Source organism: Protopterus annectens, chromosome 6.part0, assembly GCF_019279795.1.
Source record: "Protopterus annectens isolate FY-2018-M chromosome 6.part0, PAN1.0, whole genome shotgun sequence".
Lineage (NCBI taxonomy): Eukaryota > Metazoa > Chordata > Ceratodontiformes > Protopteridae > Protopterus > Protopterus annectens.
Window position 1 is genome coordinate 1,727,645,864 of NC_056737.1, and position 22,051 is coordinate 1,727,667,914.

Consider the following 22,051-nt stretch of genomic DNA (forward strand, 5'->3'; position numbering starts at 1 on the left):
TAACAGTATGGCTATCTCATTCAAATATTTTAATTTGCATTACAAATAAAGCAAATTACGGAACAAAACAAATAAATAATTAAATACATTCTCCAAAATATTGCATTATTTTTGATAATAGGCTACAAGGGATGCACGGACATCGATCAAAGTTTTTGCACTGTTCTGTGTATACATACATACTTAGAAAACCTGATTTAGGCAAATTAGAAACATGCTACAATAAAATAGCAAAATTTGCCAGACTCTTCACAAAGGACTCACTACTGTCTTACTCTAAAAAAACTCACCTGGCTAGAACTACATCAACTACTAACTTATAATCGTTTAACTATGGCCCACAGACTACTATATCAACCTGAGAAAACTCCAGCTCTTCCAAATCTGCTTCAGCCATACTCCAACATAAGTAAACTTCGTTCAGCAAACAAATCACTACTACAAGTCATTAAATCCAAAAACACTGCAGGGGACTGCCTATAGTCCTACCATGTTGCTAAATCCTGGAATTTGTTTCCTCAATCTATTAGAAACACCACTAACCTAACCCAATTTAAAAAACTACTCAAACATCACTTATCAGACTCATGGCTTTTGTCATGTAACAGCCCAAGCTAAGTATAAACTAATGTAAGTATTTCTATCTCCCTCACGCGTCTGTCTCTGCAACATGTTTCTATCTTAGACATACATTTCTTTTATTACTTTTTTCGGTACTTACATATTATTGCAACCATGCATTGTCGCAGTCATGTTATTTATGTTATTGATTCCTATCTCAATAAAATAAAGTGATTGAGAGAATGCATGGTCGAAGTACCCTTCTTTCTTCCTTGCTGTCAGGACTGACTTTCCCTTTTAACTCTTTCCTAAAAGCTGAGCAGAACTTTCCAGTTTCCTGGAAAAGAGAAGAGAATCTAAACAGCAGCATTAAATGCAAGTTATAAACAGTCCGAGACCGGTGCATACAGTACTTAACCTTCAGCACCCTCCTTGAGGCTTTCGAGAATGAAAGCTGTTTTATCTTTGCCAGCCTTGGGCTGCAGCCTTCATTTTAGCTGTAGAAAGGTCAGCCTTGGGCTGCAGCCTTCATTTTAGCTGTAGAAAGGACAGCCTTGGGCTGCAGCCTTCATTTTAGCTGTAGAAAGGACAGCCTTGGGCTGCAGCCTTCATTTTAGCTGTAGTAAGGACAGCCTTGGGCTGCAGCCTTCATTTTAGCTGTAGAAAGGACTGATCACGGGTGGTCTTGTGCTGTTTTATTCTTGTTGCTTTGGGTCACTTAGCAGCACATGTGCCCAGCACATGCTGCGCTGGGTTTTTTTTTTGATGCTTTGGTCCTCCCGGTACTTACAGGTCCGTTTCCCAATTGTAACTGGGTTCACTGTTTTGCAAACTCATTGAAAGACCACATATTCTCCTAATCCCTTATTTATGTTATTGAGTACCCTTCTTTCTTCCTTTCTGTCAGGATGGACTTTCCCTTTTAACTCTTTCCTAAAAGCTGAGCAAAATTTCCAGTTTCCTGGAAAAGAGCAGAGAATCTAAACAGCAGCATTAAAGGCAAGTTATAAACAGTCCCAAGACCGGTGCATACAGTACTTAACCTTCAGCACCCTCCTTGTGGCTTTCGAGAATGAAAACTGTTTTAACTTTGCCAGCCTTGGGCTGCAGCCTTCATTTTAGCTGTAGAAAGGACTGATCACAGGTGGTCTTGTGCCGTTTTATTCTTGTTGCTTTGGGTCACTTTGATGGTTTGGTCCTCCGGGCATACCTCTCAACCTCTTAGTGTAAGAAATCTGGACAAAGCCTGACAAAATGGGGGGACAAAGGGCCAAAAATAGGGATGGATTTTAAATATTGCTCTTATAAACTTAGAAAGTTGCTACAGTAAAAGGGTTTGTGTAACATACATTTTCTGAAGGATTTGAAATCTGAAACTCAAATGTATGTCATTATTTAGTGACTTCAATCCTCAGATCGTCCCAGTGATTTGCCAGAAAACCACACATTTTCTGAGGAATAGCCCAAAAATATGAGGCAAAAATCTGTATATTCTGCAAAAATCTGTACAGTTGAGAGGTATGCCTCCGGGTACTTAGGGGTCCGTTTCCTAATTGTAATTGGGTTCACTGTTTTGCAAACTCATTGAAAGACCACACATTCTCCTAATCCCTTATTTATGTTATTGAGGAAGAAGTCGTGGTGTTTTGTGATGTTACTAAGCACGTCTGTCTGAGATTGGGTAAACACACAGGAATTAGGGACAAAGAAGTAAAATGCTAGAAGTGAGAGTACGATGTGAAATTGTGATGTAGTTTAGGAAAGTAATGGAACTCGATTCTCTCAGTTAATGGATTAAAGTGCAAGAAGTACATGTCACTGTTTTTTTTTTGTTTTTGATGTTATGCAGACAGGACTGAACATACTTTTTCTGGCCAACCACATTCAGTACTTAAGAAGCAGCTTGCTTTCCGTCCATTTCATGTCCTCATCTGCTTTCTCGGGAGTTACTGATACTTTATTGACACACTCCGGTTCCCAAAACAGGATGACCACATTTTCAGCAGCAGAACAGCTAGAAAGCAAACCATTTCTGCAGTTCCGAATGTGGTTGCGATAATACGTAAGTACCCAGTTTCTTATTCAACCTATTCACTATCACACTATCTTAAACAAAAACCTCTCAAACAATCAAAATCGCTCACCTTTTACTCATCCCTACACCTTCCTCACTTCTTCCTCCACCCGTTTCTATTATTAACAAAATGGAACGGAATGAGTTACTAAATACACGATCCTCTACTTCTTTACTATACATTGTATATTATACTGCATAGATAAGTTTACTAAGCTTCCATATGCTAATCGATTATGAATCACAAGAACCAATCATATTTTCCTACATTGCTCAACTGTATCGTTGTTCATACTACGATTTTCTTGCTAACCTCACCTGATTATTTCTATTTATATACTTTACACTACAAGCCCACTGCAAATTTTGTTATCACTGTATAAATTCTTTTATCGTTGTACAAAAATATTTATGCTATGGATGTTATTACTCTGTCATGATGTGGATCTCTTTTCCCCGGCCCTCCGCCGAAAATAGATTCTCCTAGTCAGACTCTCCCGGTAAACAAATGTAAAATAAATACTCAACCTCTTTTCCCATTTTTGCATATGGTGTAGGGGTGTCACTTCAACATATCGCTCAGTCTTCAGAATAGCGACACTAACAGGGTTCATTAGCATCTTGGTATTAGAAACCCAAAAGTCTTAGAGAAATTAAAGTGGAGAGACTGTAGCGTGCACACTTTTGGAACACATACAGTTACTTAAACTGTGATATAACAGCTATCAGAACTTTGACGGACTCCTCAGTGTAGTAACTATGTGTAGCCACGGCAATCATACCAAGCAAAAGAATTACTTCCTCAGATAGTTACCCATAAAGCTTTGCACGTAAGACAAGCCAGTCGGCAAACCCGCCGTGTTATTCCATTTACGGCCTATTGCAAGGCTTGTTTCCCTTTAGTCTAAAGCTCGGCTGAGCCGAGAACCACAAACATGCCACCAAAGAAGCCAGTACCGGTTGGCCCCAGCAAAAAAACTGACCAGAAGAAGAAGGAGAAAATAATTGAGGTGAGAAAAACGTAGACGTGAAAGATAGTGTGTATCTTCGTTTATTGGAACAGCTGCAACTACTGCCTGATTCATTGGTTTACGTGTTGTCTTGATTCCCTGATTTGAGTGCTGCACGTCCATGCCGGTAGGCCCGCGGGTATGATGGAAAAGACAGCTTTTGTAGTTGTCATTGGCATAGATGAACTTTCTGGATTTTACTATGGTGTCTTCCCAATAGTATGGTGGGAGATGGTTTAGACACAGTGGTTCTTTTTATAAAATGCTGGAGACTACCAGCTGTTTCGCTGATTCTTCATTCACGTACCGTTAATCTCAAAGTGAGATTTACATTTTTTCTGTGTTTTGACTATGAGAAATAAGAGGTGTTGGTGATAGTACAGCTCTCCTGCCTTTACGTCATGCCCCGAATTGGAAGATTAGTAAACTAACATTGATTTGGTAGTGATGGTGCTTTGTCATGAAACTGTTGCATGGGTCATTAAGACCTGTAGCGTTTGTTGGTCGCAGATGACGTAACTGCAGGTCAAAAGCATATTTCTCAGTTGCTCACAATTTCGCAGCATGTCCAGATCTTTGACTCGTTCCGCATAAAATTTGTGGTATTTCTGGAAATACATTGAAGATTGAAATAACGACAGATGTTTGAAATGACTTTGTCTTTCAGAAAATACATGCTGATGTAAACCCTGTTCTAGCAACTTTCATATGAACAGTGTTTAGTACCTGTCCCTGACTTTTTTGGCCTTTGATCTCCCATACTTTTGTCTAGAATTCTTGTGCTATGACGCTGACAGGTGTTTTGATCCAGGGCTGTACGTACTGCTACTGTTTTAAGTTTTGACCTTCTTTTACCGTTGTGCAGCGTTAAATGTTCTCTTATTACTGGTGTAATAAAAGATAGGTTTTGTGCATAACTTGATAACCACGAAGTTTGATGTCAACACATTGTGGTGATTGGGTCTACATTAAACGTGAAAAATTCATAAGGTACCAGCGGCAAAAAAGATACATTATTGACTTGTAGGACATCACATCTAGGTTTGGGTATGATTTCAGTGTTGATATGCACCCAGATATAATGGACAGTCATAACGTCAAAAAAGTTTGCAGTTCCCTAACATGAGAACTGCACAGTACTACTTACTAGCATTTTTCATGTTTAGGCAGTTTATTTGCTTCTGGTTTTATTTTATTTGTTTTCTTAGTTGGTAGTATGTAGTAAAGGCTCGCAGATTATTTTTTACATTTCCAGATGCATTGTTTACAGGCACCACTTTGTGTTTAAACCAGGGACCACAGCTTTGCTGATTTTCACCTACAAACGTTTTCTGTAACTGTACTGTGCTGTGCTGATACTATTTAGCATACTCCTCACTCTTCAGAATGGTTTGATATTTCACTTGAACAGCTGTCAGAGTCTAGTCTTTTTCTGAATAAAACCAGCACAGGATGTCTTTGTGCTTGTGTAATTTGTGGAAAATCTGTGATGTATATACATGTGTGTTTTTGTATATGGGTATATGCCAAGAGTACAGATATGTGTATTGAGTAACCTAGGGCCTAGCTGAATAATAAGCACAAGTTTGTCCTTTTACACTTTTTTAGCAGGATATGTACTGTGCCAAACTGAAAAATTGCATACAACAGGGTAGTTGAGTTTGACACAGCATGTATGTTTAGAGAATGTCACCATATTTCCCTGCCTTAGCTGGGATGTCTCAGACTGCAGAAGTAGTTATTAAATACACTTTGTACCCAGAGTGCATAGCGTTACTATTTTTATTTAAATGTGACTGTAAAATGTGGTAACCTTTCTAGGCACCTGAGGTCCACAAATACGTTCATGACTGTTTCTGCCTAAAAGTAGACAACAACTGTGAAGACTGTGTTTTGGGGTGTAGATAATTAGAAGTATCTCGGTTCAAAATTCTAACTGAAAATTACTTTGAATTGTAATAAAATATTTAATTGCGGTACTGTAATTTTAAGTTGTACACTGAGCTGTGATTTTTGCAGTAGTGTTGTTGGTTATACTGCGGTGGGGGTGCTGCGGTAGCGTTGTCGCCTCACAGTTAGACGTTGCCTGTTCGATTCTCAGAGCGTTTTCTGTGTGGCGACATGCGTGAATGGGCGTTCCTTTGTTGAAGGTTGTGCGCTAGGCCCAGCAAGCCAGCACGTCAAAATTTATTGCCAATCATTAGCGGACCGGAGTTCCACTGTGGCGACCCCTAACCGGGAAAAGCTGAAAGAAACAAACCAAAGTTGTTGGTCATGCTGGTGAAATGATTATTGCATCATATGTGTTGCATAAACTGCAGTATGGAATGACCAGAAAGTCATCAAGTTCTATATGCACATAAGGTGGCAGAATTTAAACTTGTATAACAAAATGATTTCTTAATACAGGAGTAATGAATGGCAAGCACCGGCACAGATCTGTGATTCAAAAAATAATGATGATGATGACAAGAGATGTCCTACATGTACACCTTAAATGTAAGTGTCTGTATAAACATGTTTTCTGGTGTACAAATAAGTGTTTGTTGCCTGCGGGAGTACACTGAGTTAGTGATAACCAGAGGTTGGACAGAAGGTGCAAACTCGGAATGTAGACCCACTGTCAGTGCCAGAAACTTAAAGCAAATAAAAATACACCCATTTACTAATACTTTGTTAGCTGTGCAGGTGGAGGTCTGTAACTTGGCCAGCTGCATAGCTTTCTAGCTCTGTTATTAGTGAGAGAGACAGAGATTTTGTCTCTTCTTTGTAGTTATTGTGCATTGTGCTCTGCGGCTGTTCCTCCTCCTACTGGTTCTTAGAGGAGAACAAAGTACAGTGTTAAAAACAGTGTGTGAACAGAAGAGATTGTGGGAATGTACTGAAGCTGATTTCAGCAATTTTGTGTTTTTTGATAAAGTATGAGACTGCACTGTCTGGTGCAGGATTTTGTATGTAATGTGCCCCTCTTTTATGCATTTGATGGGTATAGAGGATAAAACTAGTATTGTATGCCCATGGCACGTGATTCGGTTTGAGTCTAAGATAGTAAGACAACATAGTCATGTCTGAGTGAAGCAGTCAGTCCTGTAAGTTATGCACATTAACACTGTTTTCAGACTTTGTAGACAGAAGGTAGAAGGCCTTGGTTGTGTTGTTACCCAAAGTGGCTCAATGAGAGAGTGTTGTACTGTTGTTAAATAAACTATCTTCCCACAGTGCATTTCTTGCCATTATGTGATGCCATATGGTCACTGACTTTTTGTCATAATTCTGTATTTTTCTCTGTTGAATATTGTGTGTCTTTATTATGATACGTGTGTTGTATTAGTAGGAAGCTGCTAACCAGACATTCTAATCGATTTTAAATCTGGTGATCTTTGAAAATTAGGAACATTTCAACTATTTTAAAAAGTATTAAGGGTGGGCTAGCATTATTAGCTTAGAGAGATGAAACTCTGATGACAAAGGTAACTTGGGCTTGACTGGAGAGACTGTCATCTGTTGGTTCTGGCTTGGGTAGGAAGGGAGTACTTGTCCTGTTGGGGTGGGGGGTAGACTGGGGTAGTTTAGTGCCACAGTCCTGCTGAAAGTGGCCACACAAAGGGAATGTCTTGAGGTGGTAATTCAGCTACAGGCCATTTATAGGATTGTAGGAGTTGCAAAGCAGTTGAGCCAAGGGGCCATTTCTTCTTTACCAGTACCCACCCTTAGGCCTTGCATCCATTTTTCAAGGAGGATCAAGCCAGTTATTCTAGTAGAGAATTTATGAATATCTATTCAGTTATTTAACTTCTTTTTAAAGGAAGACAGTGCATCACACTGCTTAACTTGGAGACATTTGCTCCGTGGAAAGAGTAGGTGCCACATGATAAATGGGTACTTGCGTATTATCGCAACCAGATTTTTGCGATAATATGGCTTGCTTCCCGATCACTATATCTGTTCGTTGATGTTGTTGAAATGGAAAACAGTGTGTTTTCTTTACCAAACCAGGTTGTTTTCTGGAGGGCTATCAACACAAACTAAAAAACATACTGTTTCTTTCTGCTCTTTACTGGCAGCATGTCGCTTCTTGGCAAAGCTGTCCACTGAACGTTCTTTGTCAGCTAATGCTGTCAGATTACGCTCATACATACCAGATGTTTGTGATTCTCTTGCAACCAGCTTCTAATTTTCTGATAATTCCTGACAATTATGACATTATGGACAAATGAGTCATTGTCCTTAATGTCATGATTTGGGACAGTTTACGGTATAACATGCATGCCTTTTTGCACTGTCCTGCAAATCGGAGTTGAGACGGACCCGAGCAGAATGTCAGGAAAAATGTAGTGGCTGGCTCTGGAAGTTGGTTGCGAATGTTGGCCGCCGGAGTGTTATGCTCTGTGATGTGTGTTTTAATAATAAATTAATCACGTCTGTAGATGTTAAATTTTTCCCCCTTTTTGGATGGTGTGTGAACTGTCAGTTGCTTTTTACCCCTTTTGGGCTGCTAGTTCTGGGGAAGGGAATATGCTGCAGACGTGGCTCTTTGCATCCAGCCACAAAATATCATTGCTTGATGAAGGGTGGTGGTCATGAAAGGATTCTCATCTAGATCAAGGGAGGTCATAGTCTCCCTATACTCATCACTCATCAGACCAATGATTGAGTACAATGCCCCATTCGGAATGTATCTGACCCGACACTTGCAGCAGCTGGAGAGGCCACAAAAGTTCCTCACCAAAAGGATAAAGGGTCTCAAACATCTGTCCTATGCTGCCCGACTGAAAGAACTCCAGCTCTATTCAGTCGCTTACCGCTTGCTCAGAGGTGACCTTTGCCTAACATACAAGGCCATGTCAAACCCAGATTTGATGAATATGCTTCACCTCAAAAAATCTAGATCCGTCAGCCACAAGGGCGGGAGACTTAAACATCGACACGGCTATTAATAGGACGTGCTGGAGGGATAGATTCATCACCCAAAGACTCCCTATGCTGTGGAATAAAATCCCGGTATATGTGAGGCAGAGCACCTCGCTGGCCTTGTTCAAGAGAAATCTTGACCAATGGATGGGAGATCGCAGATATACCCCAGGGATTACCTCAGTGTCACTGCTCGACAGAGGCACAGCAAAATAATGGGTATAGTTCCCCATACTAAAGGGGTGGCGTAAGCCACAAAACTATGGGCTAGGCTTGTAAATGCCCTCGGGCAGATAGCCTAGTATGAACCTATGAAAGGAGAACTTGTCTTTGCTGTCACTTTGTCTTTTCGGGATCGAGATTTGGCAAAGCCAGAAAGAAACACAGTACTTTGTTCACAACTGTTTACATTCGGTGAGGTGCTGTGATTTTGATTCAGAGTAATTACTCTATTTCACATACTTCTGCTGTGTTGTGTGCACCCATAACAGAACTTGGAAACGTACTATGACTGACATGATGTCGGGAAATGGCATAGGTTCAAACAAGCAGTCATTTTTCAAGCACTACATTATTCCTAATTTTTTTTTTTTTTTTTTTTTTAAAGATAACATTCCCTGTGTGATTTTGCATACTTTTATGGTTACAGTTACACACCGGGAAGCAAGCCGTATTATCACAAAAATCTGGTTGCGATAATACACAAGTACCGGTAAATGTTTCCCTCCACCTTTGTCGTTATTTGTTGGGAGCAAGTTTAAATCGCTGGTCCTAGTCTTGGTAGGGACGATTTGATTTTTAAAGGAGAGTTATTGGACTACTGAATCCCTTATGGCTGTACAAGCAAGGCATAGATTGCCTTCTAAGGAGTCTATAGGATACTGAATATAGAGAAACTACAGTCTTTCTTGATAGCTCAGGTCTTGTAAGCCATTATCTGTTTGGTTAGTAATGACTGGGGTCTTTCCAGTTGCTTGATATGCTTAGTAAGGCCCATCCGAAAGGGGGCAATGTACTCATAATGGGTCTAACCAGTGTAGAGTATGAGGACTTAATTTGATCCAGAGGGAAATACTTTTCCCATGAGCTGTGCACGGTAAAAAAAAAATTCCTGACTGCTCTTACAACGTGGTGGTCAAACGTAAGGAAGCTTTATAAGTTGGTATTAGGAGTTGCTTACTGAGTATGACATTGCTGTATGTTTTAGCATAGAGTCTGATCATGTTTTTTGTACATCAGTTACTGCCAAGTGCTAAGTTTCTGTTGGATTGACTGTGTGTCAGAGAAGGATTTGATGAGGAGTTTCATCTTACAAACCTCCATAAACTTTGATATATGGAAGACTGACAAGTAGATCTCGAATAACAGAGGTCCTGGTGGTGACCTTCATGCTGTCTGAGGTCGTACACCATACTCCATTACTGTGCGAGTTCTCTCCCTAATGTAGTGTACAGTATAACAACATATGGTTCAATTTGGCGGTCTTTCAGCTTGTTTATTATGTTTGTATGTGGTATTGTATGGGATGCCTTGGCAAGGTCAAGATATCCTGTGTAGACAGCTTGCCCCCCAGTCTATGGCCTGAAAAGCCCTCTCAAAGAAATTCATTAGATTTATCAAACAAGATCTTCCCTTGACAAAATCAAACTCGACCCTCAGTAGTTTGACAATCATAGTTAAGTCGGTTATGAAAAGTTGTATGGCTTTGTATACAAGAATATTTCGACTGATAAGTCAGTGGTGGGGCTACCCTTGTGAAGTGGCATCACAACATGTGCACCACACCTGTGGGAAAACTCATTGTAGGGCACTTGTTAAAGAGATTGTGAGGAATAGGGCCTGCCAATGCTTGTCTAATGCTATTTATTAGTCATTGGGGTATGTTCACATGCGTCATGAGCAGAGGTGGTTGTTTTGGAGGGTACTTTCAGCACATGTGCTTTTATGATTGAAGTTTTGAGCCCTTTTGGGATAAGTGGGCTAGGAATAGGTGTCTCAGGGGTGACATGTTCGCTCTGTCCACTAAACTGAAGTTGGTAGTACTGTTATCCGTAAACTCTGGACAATGTTGTTGAGTGCCGTTCCTTTTTCCTGACATAACTGAAGAAGGATTTGTGGTAGTCTTTGGCTTCTGTAGCTAGTTTGCATTAATCAAATGCTTTTATTTTTCTAATGTCTTTTTTTTTTTTTTTTTTTTATGTAGCTGTTTTAATGCTCTCATTGTAATAGTTTTATTAATGTTTGTCAACCATTGGTTTGCTTTTAAACTTTCCCATTAATTTGTTTGGATGTAGTTGAGACTGTCAAGTTAGATTTGTTCAGGCTTGGATGGTGCAGTTATACTATGTTCAGAAGTCTCCATATTAGAGTTGTAGATTTGTACGTTATGAATTCCTAGAATTTTGTGATGTTTGCTTCTGACAGTCTGGTGATTTTGATGGAGATTACTTTTTTGTGGTCTGACTTGACCTGTGAGCAATAATCTAGCTAGGGTGGCACAAAAGGGACAACTGCTTCAGGTGCTAAGTGTTAGAGGGTGTGATCCGATTGGCCGTCCATTATCCTGATTGCTCTTAGTGCAGTACTGGCATTTTTTGCATTTGCAGTCAAACTTAAGCTTGAAAATTGTAGCTTGCTACAGATCACCCACCATGCCCCAGGATTCCCACTCTTCTTTTCTTGATGTACTGGAAAATATTAGGGTTCAGCCAAACACCCTAGTAATGGGCGATTTCAACTACCCCACCATTAACTGGGAAAACTACTCGTGTACCAATTCCTTTGCTCAACGCTTTCTGGAATTCAGAAACTCCAATGCCCTAGATCAACTTATCCACACCCCCACCAGGGGCAACAGTATCCTGGATCTAGTCATTACCAATATGAGTGACCGGTGTTCCACACCTGAAGTCAACGCCTCATTGGTCTGCTCCAACCATAAGCTAATTACCCTAGATATCCACATCCTGCCTCCACCCCCACCCCCCATTAAGGAAACCATGGTAAAAAATTTCTCCAAAGTCAACTTCATGCTTCTTAAGACAGAAGTGGTGAACTTCATGACACCCATGCAGATGGACAATACAGTTACGACTACTGAATCCTACACAATTGCACTTTATAAGCACTTACATGAGTGCATGGATCGTGCTATCCCAAACAGAACCAAGACGCTAGCCTCCAAAAAAAGGAAGCCAATCTGGTGGTCCTCTGCCATAAACAGACTGTACAACAGAAGGAAGAAACTCTTGCAAAAGAGAGTAAAATCCCATGAGTGGAGGAGCTCCCTGGTCAGCCTCAGTAAGAATCTGCGATCCCTGATAAAATCCTCCAAAGCTAGTTACGAAAACAAAATCGCCACTGATTCTAAAGACAACCACAAAGCATTCTATAGCTATGTCAAGAATCTCAATGGCAACACTCAGATTTGAGTTACAGTACAATGGCACTAAATATACAGACCCAACTGATATTGCTAACATCCTGGCAGATAGGTTGAGTGCTAACTTTACCCCCCTCTCACCCCCTAAAGAGCCCGTCTCTGTACCGGAAGAATGCAAAGTTCCTGTAATCACGGCTGCACAGGTAAAAAAACGCACTCTCCAAAGCCAAGAACACAGCGTCCATGGGACCAGACAGCATCCCAGGCTGCATTCTACACTACAGAACGAACTGGCACCCCACTTAAGTACCATGTTCAGTCATAGCCTCACCTCAGGCTTTGTACCTGCTGAATGGCGCACAGCAATGGTTATCCCACTCCACAAGGGGGGAGTCACCACGGACCCCGGGAACTACCGCCCCATTAGCCTGACGAGCCTGGTCTGCAAGGCCATGGAACGTATCATCATGGAACTTTATAAACAAAGCTATTGGTAATCTCCAAACTCTGGATCCCACCCAGTTCGGGTTTGTAAAAGGCAGATCATGTCTCCTAAACCTGATAGACTTCTTTGAAGCAGTCACCAAAGCCATAGACAAGGGTAAGGTGGTTCACACAGTCTATCTAGATCTTGCCAAGGCTTTTGACACCATCCCCCCCTGATCTCAGAGCTGTTGGACGTGCTCCACTTAAAGAAATCCCAATTCCTCCGAGCTACACGCTCTAGTGACCTAAACCTTTTTACCACATTAAACAGTACATGCCGGAGGGATAGATTCCTGTCCCAGAGACTTCCCATACTCTGGAATAAACTACCTTTCTATATCAAACAAAGCTCCTCATTAGCACTCTTCAAGAAAAATCTTGATTCAATGGGAAATAGGAAATTCACCCCAGGGATCACCTCTGCGGCTCTGCTCGACAGTGGCACAGGAAAAAAAAATTTTCTTGGGTGGCAAAAGCCAGGATACCTTTTTGGCTGGGCTTGTGTAGGCCCCAGGGCCGATAGCCTAGTACCTACCTACGAAATGTAAAAAAAAAACTGTAAAACACTGTACATAGTTACAGTAAAAAAAAAATAAAAATATTTACTTTAATGTAACAACGGAAGGTTGGGTGCAGGGCACAGAAACTGTATGTGAATGGCTGGGAGAGGAGAGAGGTGTGTCCTGACTTTTTGGCTAGCTGATTGGTATGCCAATAAAAGAAACTTTCTGTTCTTCACTTGAAGAACATGGTGGGGGAGTGGCTCGGATTGGGTACTGTCTGCAGGAAACATCCTGCAAGTTTTGTAGAAGTTGTTTTGTTTAGTTTTTGTTTGTTGCTCTTCACTTGAAGAGATGAGGGTGGGGCACTGGTTTGTGGGATTGGCACAGGGCGCTGGTTGAGCCAGCAGCACTTCTGCCTGTGAGGGTGATATGTTAGGGATGGTACATGTACTAGATTTGATCATAACAAGCACTTCCTCTGGTTTGTCTTTGAGTGGGTTCTTTTCACAATCAGGTCCAGGGAGTTGTTCTTTGTTTATTTAATGTCTTGCAGTGAACTGACCACTTCTTAACAGTTAATTTGTAAACATTTTAGAATTATGTTGTGTTTTCAATGTATTATCATTCACTATCATTTTACTTCTGTTTTCATTGAATATTCTTGGATTTTTTTTTTTTTTTTTTTAATAAAACTTTATTTTGCTTACTGGGGTAATGCACTGATCAAAACTATACATTTTCCAGTCTGTCTGTGTGGAATACAAAAATATTTCACAAGGGTAATAATATTCCTTTCAAAATATAACCTAAATTTACATCAACAATATTAGTGTAGTTTCAGTATTCACAGTATATGGTGTACAGTGTGATGCCATGATATTTATATAGTGACTAGTGTTATACATACACTGTATTTGCCATAGCCTGAAAGGTTGAATGAGTTGCAGTCTTTGTACCTACTTTTCATGGGCTTTTGTCCAGATTTTTGATGATTCCAAGTTGTGAGGTATGTATCTTTGTAGCATTATACAACCTAGCGAAACAAGCCATCAGAAGGGACAAAAGTAAACTGCAAAAATTACTGTCCTGCATTCTCCACAATATTTTTGGGAAAAATAAAAAAAGTAGGTACAACTGGCTAAAAATCAGGATGCAGATTAACTTAAAATTTGCATGTAGAATTATGTAAAGCCACCCACTCTAATGGAAATGTGGGATAACAGCATTCAAACACAAATTGAAAAACAGACAAAATATTAAATAACATAAAATATAACCAGAACAGTAGTGTTTATACAAATAGAACGTATATAAAACTAAAATACAGTTTTCTATGAGAAAAATAAAATAAACTGCTACACTCAAAATAAATTATAATTTGAGTAAAAAAAAAAAAAACGAATTCTAATAACTACACTTCAGTATATACACACTGTAAACTACCAAACAAAGAATTCAACGAACTTGCAGAATGTTTGGAGTAAATATTTTTCCATTGAAGCATTTTACTTTTACCTGTTCTTTTCACAGGCTTCATCTTGGATTTTGCTAAGAGGTAGTTCCTGAAATAGCTCTCTACAGTCTGTTCTAATAATCAGTGGACCAGGTGATGCTGTGTAATTACAAAAAGCTAAACTACATCATCTTCTAGAGTTTAAGCAACACCGTTTTAATTACTGGGCTTCATCTACACCATGCAGAGCACACATAGAAGTACAATTTCTATATAGAATTGTATAATGTAGTTGTATTATCATTTATAGCAGTTTAAAGAGGTGTGTATACAATATGTATAATTGTTATATGACCTCCAAGTAACATTCTGGAGGGAAAAGGATATGCCATAGAAATTTAAGATTCAAAAAGTTCAACAGTAATCGGTCATATAAAAAAGCTTTTACTTGAAGCTGATGCTGCATATGATGCTCTGTCTGTATGTATAATAATCTTACTAGTGTCTAGCAGTTTTTTTAAATAAAAATCAATAAATGGCCTGTACGCTGTTGACAATGTGGGTATAACTTTAAGATTATGCTGCTGCGTACATGAAATTTTAAGACTGCATACAGTAAATACAAGTAGGAAAACTTGCTACCTGCTACATAAATACTTTCACACCATAAATTTAATTTGATGGAATTTCTAACTAAATTTAACAGTTGTGCGACTAATCATATTAATAATTAACTACCAAATAATTTACATATTGATTGATTGATGCACTAGAGTATAAAATACTCAGCAGCTGTTTATTACAATGCCGAACCTTTAAGCATTTTACTTGCACAGATTGCGTCCCAGGAACACAATAGGGAATGATAAAATTGTGTCCCAGGATTCCTTTAACAAGTTTTCAGTGTATTTTCTCTTGGCATCTTCTAGAAAATTGCAAACATTTTTTTAGAATCTTCTGAAAATAGTACATTTTACACAGTATTTGAAAACTGAGGTATTTGAAATCCTAAGATACTATGAAGAAACAGGAATGGTGAAAATATGTCCAAAATAACCTTGTGTAGAAGACGTAGGCTAGGATTCAGAAAGAAAGAAACTTGTCATGAGGTATAAACAGCTGGGGTCAAAATGAGCAATTTTTGTCATTATGGAAGCTTTGATTCAGAGACATGATTAGCTGTTGTGCGGAAAGACTGCATTATTGTCTAATTTGCTTTGTGTTATCGCTATTGCTAAAAAGCACTTTCCTGCATTAATCACCACTGACAGCCCATGTATCGTAGGTGGTACTTCCTCCTTCACTCTTCTACACAAATGCACACATTGAAACCCAGTGTACATACACACTCACCCATACCTCTCAAGTGTCCTTGATTTTTACAGAACATCCCTATTTTCCCTCTTATAACTGCCCTATTCCTCATAAGCCATGGACGATTAGAGTCAGTTAGTAAAGATAGAGTTTCAAACTTTAGAAAAAGTATGATGTAGCAAACTCAAAATTTTTACATGACACGGAATAATACATTAAAGTCCCTGGTGTTTAGTGTTCCCCAGCTCCAATATTACATGCTTTGCTCATTAGTTTAGAGGAGTTTAATAGTATAGTAGCAACCACCAACACACACACACACACACACACACATACACACACACACACACTATTACATAACTAAACCCCCTAATACAGTCACATACCTCTTAACTGCTGCCAGGGTATCGCTCACTCGCTCTCAGTCTTCACTCTGTCATACACACTCTTCTGCTTTCACACAGACAGGCAGGAACATAGACGGAGAGACACAGGATCAGACACACAGAGAGGCACAGGACCACACACACAGACAGATATGTACACACATGCATGCACACATTTCTGTTTTATGTGCTGCTTAGCGAGTGTAAAATAACACAGTTTATTTGTCCCTCACTTTCACACATCTATAGACAGCACAGGACAAGAGCTGTGACACAATCTCCGTTTTAATACAAATCATTCATTCTTGTATTCAAAAACCATGAATGAAGAAACTGCATTCTTCCTTGCAGTTTTTACCGTTTTTTTTTTTTTTTAAGTAACTAGCACTCTAACTGCATGTGATGATTGGCATGAGCAGTCACTTGAGACGAGCAATGCTTCACACTATTAAACATCAAAGGTAGCAAAACAAAATTGGGATTTGAAGGGGCGACTTGGGAATTTGTGGCACCCTATTATTTTGCCCCCCAAAATGGAGAAATATCGTGGAATTCTGTATAGATGAGAGGTATGTGTTCATGAGTGAGTAGTCAGGATTAGGTAACTTTGGATCAGTTGGATATAGTGATGCATTGTTTTGGGAGTACATTTTTTTTTTTTATTGTTTGGGTGGTTGTATATGTGAGAAGTTGATATTTGGTGTGACATTGCCACAACAGTCAGGAAATCCTATGTGGCACACCTCATCACTAAGGGCTTTTCATCTAGAGAAAAGGTGGTCATTGTCCCATTGTACTCATCCCTCATTAGACCCATTATAGAGTACAGTGCCCCGTTTGATATGTACCTCTCAAGACTGCAACTACTCGAAAGGCTGTAGAAATACCTCACTAAAAGAATCACAGGCCTAAAGCAGATGCCCTGCGCTGACCGCCTTAAGAAAACTCTATAGCCATACTCTGTCGCATATAGTCTACTCATAGGTGATCTCTGCTTAACATCAAGGCCATGTCAAACCCAGAGCTGTTGGACATGCTACACTTAAAGAAATCCCAATCCCTCCGAGCCCCATACTCCAGGGATCTAAACCTTGTCATCACAATAAACAAAACACGCTGGAGGGATAGGTTCCTGACCCAGAGACTCCCCAGACTCTGGAAGAGACTGCCCATACATGTCAAGCAGAGTGCCTCCTGTGGCTCTCTTCAAAAGGAACCTTGACGACTGTCTGTCTCCCTGCTAGACAGGGGTCCAGGGAAGTAAATAGTGTGGGAAGAAATAGCCAGAGAATTGTTATGGCTAGGCTTGTATAGGCCTTAGGGTCGATAGCCTAGTACCAACCTATGATTTCTTTGTTTTTAATAGTTGAGTGGAAGTAAAGATAAGGATTTTTTTTTTTTGGTGGTCATATTGCAACTCCAATAAAATCCTTATAAAATTGGACTAATGTGGAAAAAAAAAACAGTAAACAGGAGCACCAAAAAAACTCCCAAGGTCAATGTAACCATTTAAAATTTAAGCACTTTTGGTTTCATAAGTGTGCTGTGTTTTTAATGGTATTGGTTGTGCTCAGGGCTGTTTCACACTGTTTACTGGCTAGCATAATACTTTGCAGTATTCTCTTGACAGCAGTTTTGATAAATTACAAGTGATAACATCAAGAAATGCAGTGGACAAAAATGGCCCTTAAAACCCACGCATTTGTCTGTTATCCAGCTGCCTAGTGACGTGTCTGCACAAGGCACTTCTTGATTATAAGGCTAGGCTACTCCAGACTATTGGAAAATAAGAGACCTTATTGTAAAACTGATCTCCTGAGGTCTGCTACTCTAAATTTATTTGTTATGCACTTGGACCACTGCTATAAATGGAATAATTTTGTATGGGTCATTATACAAAACAGACTTTTATGGTCTCTGATCACATTATTCACACTGCATTTCAAGTCTTATTAGTAACATGAAACGCTAGTTAAAACAAACTGATGTGAACATCTTGCATGGGCTGTTCTAGAAATGAATAAGCCAAAGTGCCCCCATGTTGTGGTTTAAGTTTTTCTTTTGGTAAAATGCATTGCTGATTTTAAACTCCCGATTTAGTATTAATGATAAAGTGTTTGGTAACATTTAAATTAAATTGTGTAGCTAATGAAGTCATAAGGTCATTCTCTGTCTGATGGTACATTAGCACCACTGCCATGAATGTGATTGTGTGAATGGTACCACTGCCACTTATGTGATGTCAAGATGGCCGGGCTGGCACTGATGAGGTTTGAATTCCACCAGAGCAGCCATGGGTATGATAAAAGCAAGACGGTGCTCATAAGTCTGTTTCAATAACTAATTCACAAAGTGCAGCATGGCCCCAGGAGCATAAAGGGGAATATGTACTGCTGTCTTGGGTTTAAGCTTCCAACCCCTGCGCTCAGACTGTCCTACATAAGGACCACTTGCAGAGCCGAGTCTTTGTCCAAGCACCACAAGCCCTGTCTCATTGCTCTTTTTCTACAAACCTTTATCTTCCAGTTCCCCTTTGTCCTTGATAATTGCATTTAGACAAGTTAATATTTTCAATCACCTATGCAATTCCCATGGAAAGCTGGCAGAATTCTTTGGTTCCCCTAGTACTGTAGTTCTGCTACCACTCTGAGGTTCAGCGACAGAGACCTCAAATTACCAACTAATTTTTTTTTCAATTAACATCTTTATTAAGTTATCACATACAGCATAGGCAGTGTTACAGCATAGGCAGTGTTACATTTATATTAATGAAAAACAAACAACATTGACACCACTTTAGTTGCAGACATTGTACATCGCAGACACTATTGAAACAACTGTAGTTGCAAACGTTTTCCGTGACTTGTAATCTATCCAGTTGTTTGTTAAGCCAGATTTGAAATCATACCCATTAATCTCTTGCTGGTAGTAGGCATAGCAGCAGTCTAATAAGAGATGTGTGCACACAGTTTTTAACCAAGTGTATACATAATAGTTGCCCACATAACTGTGCATATGAACTTCACTTAAAGAAAACTGTGTAAATAGAAATTAAAATGTCACACACAGAGAAAAAATGTAGTACATATGGGGTGAGGGCAGAAAAACTAAGCTCCAGATACAGAAATACTTATGCTTAGCTACAGTGATGTTCAAATGGACAAATCAAAGATAACACAGTTATATACACTGACTTGTTTTCAGTCTGCAGTATTCATTTCACTAACTCATCACCTCGTTGCTGGCCTGAATGAAACCAATAACCTGACCAGATCTTTACTAATCATGGCAACAGTAAAGATTCCCAATACACATCCAAGTTTCTCTCTTTAGCTTCTGCTTTGGTATTGCTTGGTGATATGCAAGTCATTAAGTCCATCAGCAGTTGCATCTTAAAAGCTATTTCCTGGTGTTTCATCCTTCTGTTGCATTCTCAAGGGATAGCCGGAAGTCTAGAGAAAGCACATTTCAGAAAACACTCTGTGTTTTGTCTTTATAAGATTACACATTCCTAAGCTCCGAAACAAATACACTGAACAGGAACAGGCAAGCAAAAACTGAGGGTAATGCTACTCAATGCTAGAAGTCTAAATTTCAAAATGCACTCACTCGAGGCACTCCTTAAAATGGAGAATATCTATGTCTGTGCAGTGACTGAGACCTGGTTCAAGGCTCCAGAGAGCACCCCTGCACTACCAGGCTATATCTCATACCACACTTTTCGGCCATGTAACGTGGACCGAAACACCAAAGGCGGAGGTGTGTCCATATTCATTAAGGATATTCACACCTCCAGGCTAGTTGCTCAGCATAATGCATCCGATTTTATAAAAGTGCAACTAACTCTGGGCTAAACTGCAATCCAAATTGTAGCTTGCTACAGATCCCCCACCATGCCCCAGGATTCCCACTCCTCCTCTTTTCTTGATGTAGTGGAAAATATTAGGGTTCAACCAAACACCCTAATAATGGGCGACTTCGACTACCCCACCATTAACTGGGAAAACTACTCGTGTACCAACTCCTTAACTCGACGCTTTCTGGAATTCATAAACTCCAATGCCCTGGATCAACTTATCCACACTCTCACCAGGGGCAACAATATCGTAGACCTAGTCATTACCAACATGAGTGACTGGTGTTCCACACCTGTGTTGGTCTGATCCAACCATAAGCTAATCACCTTTGATATCCACATCCTGCCCCCACCCCCCATTAAGGAAACCACGGTAAAAAATTTCTCCAAAGCCAACTTCATGCTTCTTAAGACAGAAGTGGTGAACTTCATGACACCCATGCAGATGGACAGTACAGTTACAACTGCTGAATCCTACACAAATGCACTCTCTAAGCACTTGCACGAGTGCATGGATCGTGCTATCCCAAACAGAACCAAGACGCTATCCTCCAAAAAAAAGTAAGCCAATCTGGTGGTCCCCTGCCATAAACAAATTGTACAACAGAAGGAAGAAACTGTTGCGAAAGAGAGCAAAAGCCCATGAGTGGAGGAGCTCCCTGGTCAGCCTCCGTAAGAAGCGGAGATCCCTTATAAGATCCTCCAAAGCTAGCTACGAAAACAAAATTGCCACTAATTCTAAAGACAACCACAAAGCATTCTATAGCTATGTCAAGAATCTCAATGGCAATACCCAGATCTGCTCTGAGTTGCAGCACAAAGGCATGAAAATTACAGAACCAACTGATATTGCCAACATCCTGGCAGGTTCAGTGCTAACTTTACCCCCACCCCCTAAAGGGGCCATATCTATACAGGAAGAATGCAGAGTCCCTGTAATCACAGCTATGCAGGTAAAAGCTGCACTCTCTAAAGCCAAAAACACAGCATCCATGGGGACCGGACAACATCCCAGGCTGCGTTTTACACGAACTGGCTCCCCACTTAAGCACCATGTTCAATAATAGCCTCACATGCGGCTTTGTGCCCACTGAATGGCGCACAGCAACAGTTATCCCACTCCACAAAGGGGAAGCCACCACTGATCCCAGGAACTATTGACCTATTAACCTGATGAGCCTGGTCTGCAAGGCCATGGAACGTATCATCATGGAACTCATAAACAAAGACACTGGTAACCTCCAAACTCTGGATCCCACCCAGTTCGGGTTTGTGAAAGGCAGATCATGCCTCCTGAACCTGATCGACTTTGAAGCAGTCACCAAAGCTGTAGATGAGGGTAAGGTGGTTCACACAGCCTATCTTGACCTCGCCAAGGCTTTCAGCACCATCCCCCATTCTGGAATTATAGCTGAACTCACTAAACTAGGTATAAATCCCTACTTCACAAGATGGATTGCCAACTGGCTCACTAACAGAAGCCACACTGTAAAAGTTGCAGACTCCAAATCTAACCTCAAAGCAGTGACAAGTGGAATACCACAGGGTTCCGTCGCTGGGACCTCTCCTGTTAGCCTAACACAGAAGGCCTCTGGCTAACAAAGTTTGCAGATGACTGCAAACTAGGAGCCATAGTCAAGTCCCCAAATGATGTGGACATCCTACAGAAGGGCTTCGCTGAGACGGATGGTGTCAGAGCCATGGCCTCAAGCTTAATGCCAAAAAGTGCAGTGTCACCCCCTTTGATAAAAACTCTGTACCCATGAACTACCACATAGGCAGCAATCTACTTAACAACAAATGTGTGATGAGACCTTGAGACCCAGGTGGACAGTAGTGTCTCCTTTTGATAGTCACATCGCCACAGTAGTCGGGAAGTCCTTCTACGTGGCCCACCTCATCGTAAAGGGATTCTCGTCCAGGAAAAAGAGGTCATTGTTCCCCGCGACACTCGTTAGACCCATTATAGAGTACAGCACCCCTTTTGGAATGTACCTCACAAGACATCTGCAGCAGCTGGAAAGGCCACAGAAGTACCTCACAAAAAGGATTGCTGGCCTCAAATGCCGTACACTGTCCACCTCAAAAAACTCCAGCTTTACTCCATAGCATATC

At 40.4% G+C, this 22,051-nt stretch overlaps 1 protein-coding gene across 1 annotated transcript in view; it reads left to right on the plus strand.

Annotated features, from left to right (window-relative positions):
- Positions 1-3,444: 3,444 nt before the first annotated feature.
- ZC3H15 (zinc finger CCCH-type containing 15) overlaps positions 3,445-22,051 on the plus strand; it is a gene marked incomplete in the record, with an annotated part of 1,627,349 nt that continues 1,608,742 nt past the window's right edge. The window contains 1 exon segment of the mRNA XM_044075122.1: positions 3,445-3,645. Coding sequence (XP_043931057.1) covers positions 3,571-3,645 — 75 coding nt within the window.